Source organism: Pleuronectes platessa, chromosome 8 (genome assembly GCF_947347685.1).
Source record: "Pleuronectes platessa chromosome 8, fPlePla1.1, whole genome shotgun sequence".
Taxonomy (NCBI): domain Eukaryota; kingdom Metazoa; phylum Chordata; class Actinopteri; order Pleuronectiformes; family Pleuronectidae; genus Pleuronectes; species Pleuronectes platessa.
Window position 1 is genome coordinate 23472020 of NC_070633.1, and position 6798 is coordinate 23478817.

Here is a 6798-nt window from a genome sequence, read left to right on the forward strand (position 1 = left end):
TTGTTGAATATTCTGTCCAGGTGCTGAGAGTAAAATGGGGCTTCGCTAAACACTCTTCTGTCTCCAGACGCAGTTTCGAGAACCACTTTTTGCTCTCAAGTTTTGATGTGGCAACTTGGGAGCGATTTTCACCTCTGCCCAGTTATGTTCTCATCCCTGTTTGTTTGTTTTTTAAGCAAGATTCAGTAAAAGCTACTGGACGGATTACCAGGAAACTTGGCAGAAGGATGTGGAATGGGTCAGGAAAGAACCCATAACATTTTTATGCAGAGGGAGTTTTCTTTAACATCGTGAGATAGGTCAATTATATATATATGCACATATATTTCAGATAATTTTTCTCTTGTTTGACTTATCATTTGATTCTTGCTCTAAACAAGTCGTTTTTCAGCTTACACACTGACTTTTTAACCTCCTCACACTTTTTTTTGTTTCTCCCTTTCTATTTGTCAGCAATGAAATAAATGATCCATGGGACTGTTCAGTATTCTAGTGTGAGACCCTTTGCCAGACATCATGATGGTTCCTTTGGGACTCGGAGGGAGATGGAAAAGACTGTTGAGAGGCATTTTGCTCTGGGAGCTAAAATGAAGAGTGACATTCATGGTAGTGCACAGAATGAGGCAAGAAGAGAGAGACAGCTATATTGGCATGTATTGTGGAGGGTGTTTGTGTAAGTCTGCAAGAATGTGAACCCACATGCTTATGTTTTTGTGTTTTCATTTGGCTGAGAAAGTGAAAAACATCTTTGAAACTGATATTCCATCATGTCTTGTCGTATATGCATGTGAATGTATGTAAAAGACAAACTAAAAACAGGCCAACTCACAGGTCTGTGGTGTGCTCGGGGATGTGCGGAGGTAAACGGGTCAGTTTGAGATTGGAGCAGTCGACGACGGTGCCTTCACATCGACATTTCTCCGGACACACCAGGTCCTGGAAACAATCGCCGCTCAGACGGCTGCGGTAGTCTTCCTGACCTGCAGGGGAGAGAGGGAGAGGAGATGACGAATGGAGAGACAAAGTGATAAAGGAGAGGAAAGCCAGGTAAATGAAATCAACAGGGGAGTAGCAGACAGAGAGAGAAGAGAGAAGAGAGAGGAAAATGATGGACGGGAAGAGAGGAGAACGATTTTAATGTTTGGGATTTGAATTTACAATCCCCTATGAAGGCAAAAATAAATATTAATTTAATAGTAGAAAGGAAAAAGATCATGCATATTCAAACGTAGCCACATTGGTCTGAACTGTTTCCAGTTGAAGTTTAATTGTTCAGGAAAGTCGACTTCTGTTCAGCTGTCAGCGGTTGTAAGACATCGAGCCAACTCGTAATGTGCAGGACATTAGTGATTTCTTAAATAGAACGTATATGTACGACAGTTGCCCCTGCAGTATTTCCCTGTGTATGGCGGTAGTCATGGAGCTGATGCTGGGAGGGCTACCACTGTAAATCAAATTAACAAACTCAGATCCAGGTGGTTTTATGGAATCATCTCGCAGATAAATGTGGTTTAACCCCGGATGTTTTGGTTTAGCACAGCGAGCCAGAGACCACTTCTGTTATTTAGATATAATGTGAGCAGATAGTATTCATGACTGCCAGTGCCAGTGGAAGAGACCTGGTTTACATCACGCAGCACATGTAGTTGTGCACCACACATACACTTCTCACGATTATCATTCCCTCTCTCTGCTCCTCGCTCTCTTGTTTCAGCTTTGTTGTCTATTAGTAGAATGTCTCTCTCCTGGCACACTGCGCCCTTTATGGCAAACAAAACCACTGAGACCACCTAGTGAGCATTCCCAGTGAACAACCTTGATTTGAACTCAGTAAAATGATCACTGCGCGTCAAACGTTGTCTCATCTTTTATGAGATGTGGCCAGCTCCCTTCAGTGGCAGGATATGTTGGAGTAATGTCTCCGGGCTGCCACAAACCTTGTTGGTTGGCAAGTTGACAGTAAGGAAAGACCAATGAGAGAATAATAAAACAAAGAAAAAGAGCGAGAGAAAACAACCCAGCCAAGAATAGAGGGGAGGATTTTTATAATCTCGTAACAGTAATGGTTAGAGGACATTTCTTTAAAAGTTTCTATGTCCTCATCAGTTGGAGCAGAAACTGGTGAGGGAGATTGCACAGAGGCGGGGGGGAATCAGCCATGCTGCACACTGAAGCACTGGAAGGTTTCACAGTCGAGAGAGGTGCACCGAGCATTTCCCTTTATGTGGTTTACAAAGACTCTACTTTCCAAAGCAAACACTAGCAGAAGAGCATCCCTGGAAGAAATATGTGTTTATGCATTTAAACAGTTGAGCAGTGACGGTGAGTAGAACCTTTTGAGTCAGTAAAGGGAACCCGGTGGAGTTTTCAACCAACAGTGCTATGGAGCCAGGTGTTTATAAGTGTGGGTCACCATTGCTTTTGTACTGCACATTAGCATAATGACACATTTATACGAATCCGCACACACATTGGTGTTGAAATGCTAATCCCAGCTGTTGCTATCGTGTCTGTTCCACAAGTTGTTGGTGCAAAGAAATGAAGTAAAGCAACAACAAAACAGAAGCTAGTAAAAAAATTAAGTAAACACGGCATCAAATGAGATATTAGAAACTCTGGATTTGCGAGGAAGAAAATGAATTCAACCAAATTGTTGGACTTCAGGAAAACACATGATGAGTAATAGTGAAAAACACTGACTGTAAACATAACTCCACAGGGCACCTTTAAATTCCCAGTAGGAAAACCAGTTAAGTAAAATCAAACACTGTCAGTAAATCGATATCTATGGCTCGTCTATGTTAACAGTTATAGTCCCATTCATCAGATGCTCTAAACATAAATGCAACAGAAGAAAAAGTGATTAGCCCCCAATTTGATTTTGCTCCAAGGCGCGTGATTGGCTGGGAGAGGCAGGTGGGCGTGTGCTCGGCGGTCCCTGGCGCTTGACGGAACCATGTGATGCCACAGTAGGCGGGGCCACATGGTTAGATCAAGCACAAGAGACAGCTGCACGAACCAATCAGAATGCAGGTCCACACAGGAGGAAGGCGGGGCAACAGAGAGCTGTCAGGGTCCATACAGGAGAGGAGAGGCAACAAGACAGCCGCAGATCCACACAGGAGGGGAGGCGGAGCCAAAGAACTGTCCACCAATAGCAAAACTGTCCACCCGGCTCCGCAGAGGAAGAGGAGATGCAGTGGGAGGCGTGGGGCTGCAGAGAAGAGCGGCTGAAGCAAAGAGGACGGCCAGAACCGGCTCGAGGAGCATTTTGTAACTTAATTATCTTGATGAGCACCAACATGAAGGGATTTGACCTTCCACACTAAAGATAATGCACATATGCTCAAAGCACCTTTACCTTCTAATAGTATATGTTGTTAATGCTATTAATGCTGTGCCCCGTTTAGGCTGTGGAAAACAGGACAGTTAGAAAAGTCAGCTTAACAGATCTAACTAAGACGAGTGCTAGAAAGAAATTGTTATTGTATTTTTCTTTTAGATTATTATGGTTTATAGTCTGTTTTATTTTGTTATAATTGGATGTTTCTTTAGTTTTCAAGTTCTCTCTAAAACCAAAATATTTGTGATAGAAGATGGCGACTGAATAACACTCATTGTATAAGAAACACAGCATATCCTTACATCCAGTCATAAGAATGCAGTTGTTTCGAGATAATTATATTACATGATTACCTTTTCTCTACACAATCACATTCAGTATAACATTAAAATCATAGTTTGAACTGAACACGCTGCTTTGTAAAGCAACAATTTGCCCGGCGCCCTGGTTCTTACACAATTCAAATAGATGTTAAAATGTCTGCAAGGGGCTTTTAAAATTAATTTTCCATCAAGTCATAAAAAAGGCATTGATATTTAAAACAGGGAAAACAACTTGAGGAGCCTCTGCACCGCCACAGACACATCGTTTGACACAAGTGGGCGATCACATCTGAGGCCGGTCCCTGCTGAGCTGGTTATTGTGCTGCTTCAATATACTGAATTGGTCTGTGTTGTAATTAGTGAGACCCATGACTCGTATCAAAGGAAATAACAGTAATAAAATACACCCCACACAGAGAGAGAGAGAGAGAGAGAGAGTGGATGTGTAAGCTTGTGTGTGTTTTACTGAATACAAACAAATTCCAGCTCCTGCTTTCTATCGCTGCTTTCAGACATGCACTCCGTACGTTTTCCCGGTCAAATGCCTGGAAAATTTCTACATGACTACATGTTAGATTACAGCAGGAAGATGACGTGAACACTGATGTCTTACCTGTGCACCTGAACTTCTTGCCTTTAACCTGGCTGAGCCGTTTGTTCGCCAGCCTCCTGGGGTGGCTGCAGCGAGCGCCACTGGTCTCGATGGGATTGTCAAACAGGTAGTCGGCCAGCCACTTCAGGTGGCAGTCACACATAAAGGGATTCTGAGCCAGATGACTGAGAGGGGTGAAGGAGAGAGGAGACAGGAGAGAGGAGAGAGGGGGGAGATGGGTTCGTCACGGAAATAAGAAAATATGAGAATTGTAGAGGGTTCCCACAAAGTTGTATCGACTCTCATTGGACAAAATAAATCAAAAATGCACTATTCTCAGCTTTAGTGATTGTATTAGTGTTCTGATGACATGTGTTCTTACAGAGTCTTGATGGAGCGCAGCGGGGCGAACAGTCCTTTGCTGATGGTTTGCATCTTGTTGTCGTACAGGGAAAGCAGGTTGAGGTTCTGCAGGTCTTGGAAGGTGTTGACTCTCAAACAGTTAATTTTGTTTGCATTCAGAAGCCTGAAACACAAGGAAGAGACCAGTCAGCATCTGTTCACTTATTTAACTTTATAATGTCTCCGTATGACACAAACAAAAAATAAACACATATGCAGATGATGAGAGTTTATCTGTCCACTGCAATTCCACAGTTTTTCTCCACCGTGTTTTTCTATATTGCTAATTCTTTCCTTGTCCCTCACCCTCTCCACACACTCTTTCTTTGTCACCATGACCCATACATCTGAAAATTGTGGTTTTATGATATTTTCTCTTTCTCATCTGTGGCATGAGGGGAATATGCACTGTTATGTTGGGTAGTGCAATATCTAGTTTTGATGGGGGAGACAGATGGTGAGGGGGGGAGAGAAGAGACAGGATGGGATGGAGGAAATAATGGAGTAAGACAGAGAAGGGACAGGTGAGAATTTAATTTGTAACGACACTAGTGCACAGGAGAGAGGGACGGGGGAAATGAAAAATGTGATTGAGGGATTAGGTAAATGACAGGAAGGGGGTTAACCTCCACTCTTCCCTCCATCTCAGTTTTATCATACCCATGCACTCATTAACTTATACATTTACACTGTCAGCTTTTCCCCTGTACCTGTCTCGTCTCTTTTTGCTTTCTCTTCACATTCAACACACATTTTCTGTAGTTTCTTTCATTCCTTGTTTCTCCATCTTTCCCCACAGACTCCCGCCTCTCCTCATCTTCTTTGTTTGACAGGTGACTAACTCGGGACCAAGTACAGCAGCTCAGCTTATTCATCAAGTCATCCTAATGAGCGCCTATACTGACAAAACCCGGTCATTCTATACGTGCACACACTCTCACACACACACACGCTGATCTGCGACATATCCAGGCCTCATTAGGCAGCTCACAGGGGGAACTAATTACTTGAAACTGCACCAGTAAAACAAAGCAGCGCACACAATACAAACAGCAGAGCGGTAGCTATAGAGAGCAATAAACACATCTTAGTCGTTGAAGGTGGACGAGCTGCTTGATTCACCAGCGAGAAGCTGCCATATAATTTATAATTATTACAGAATATAGAGGAATAACATCATCTGGAAATTTCTGTCACATTGACCACGTTTTCGGAGGTTGTGAATATTAAAGGGTATATTCCCTCTCTGTGCTGAGCGAGCTCCTGTGTCTTTTCAGGATCCATTGACGTATTGACTCCAGACGGATGATGTGGCAAGACATTAATATTAAGTGGTTATTTAGTCCTTTTACAGATAATTGATGATCGGTTTATGAGTCTAACATCATGACAGGGTTCAAGAGAAACAAAGTGGTAATGATGAGACAACACACTTAAGATTTCTCCATCCATTATCTATGCTGGCTTTCCTTTCATGGTCGCAGGGGGAACTGGAGCCAATCCCAATTAACATTGTGTGAAAGGCGGGGTACAGACTGGACAGCTCGCCAGCTTATCGAAGGGAGAAACAACCATTCAGAGGCACATTCAAGATCACAGACATTTCAGAGTCTGCCATTGACCCAGCCCCAATCTGCATGTCCTCTGAGGAAGCCGGAGCACCGGGACAAAACAGAAAACGACCTTCAGTCAGAAAGATCATGGTCAAGCCGAGATTCAAACCAGGAACCTTCTTCCTGTGAGGTGACAGGGCTAGGCACCATGCCCGCTTAGCCATGAGAAAACAAATTCAATTTAGATTTTCTTTTTTTCTGTTTCCAATCTTTTCTGGATATATACTGTATGTCTTCTTCCCATTGTCTCCTCCCCTTCTTTCCCCTAAAACCATTCGTCCATTTATCTATCCCTCTATCTCTCCCTCCCCCCTCTCTGCCTCGACTATGCACCATGCATCCCAATGATCCACCTAAGCACGTAAAAGGTGTTTGTGGGTTAGATTCACTCATCCTCATTTTCTTCGCTCCACTTGACTTTACGATGGAAAGGCCCAGAACATTAGCCGTTTCTGCAGCGGACTGCGGCATTCTCCAGGACCATATGACACACACACACACACACACACAGTACCAATGTAGCCA

General features: G+C 43.3%; 1 protein-coding gene across 1 annotated transcript in view; it reads right to left on the bottom strand.

The window, feature by feature from the left end:
• Positions 1-6798, bottom strand: part of slit3 (slit homolog 3 (Drosophila)) — a 220166-nt gene that overhangs the window by 45598 nt on the left and 167770 nt on the right. The window contains exons 13-15 of the mRNA XM_053429489.1: positions 4641-4784; positions 4280-4443; positions 830-980 (exon numbers count right to left, since the gene is read on the bottom strand). Of these exons, the coding sequence (XP_053285464.1) occupies positions 830-980; positions 4280-4443; positions 4641-4784 (459 nt within the window). The remainder of the gene's footprint in view (positions 1-829; positions 981-4279; positions 4444-4640; positions 4785-6798) is intronic.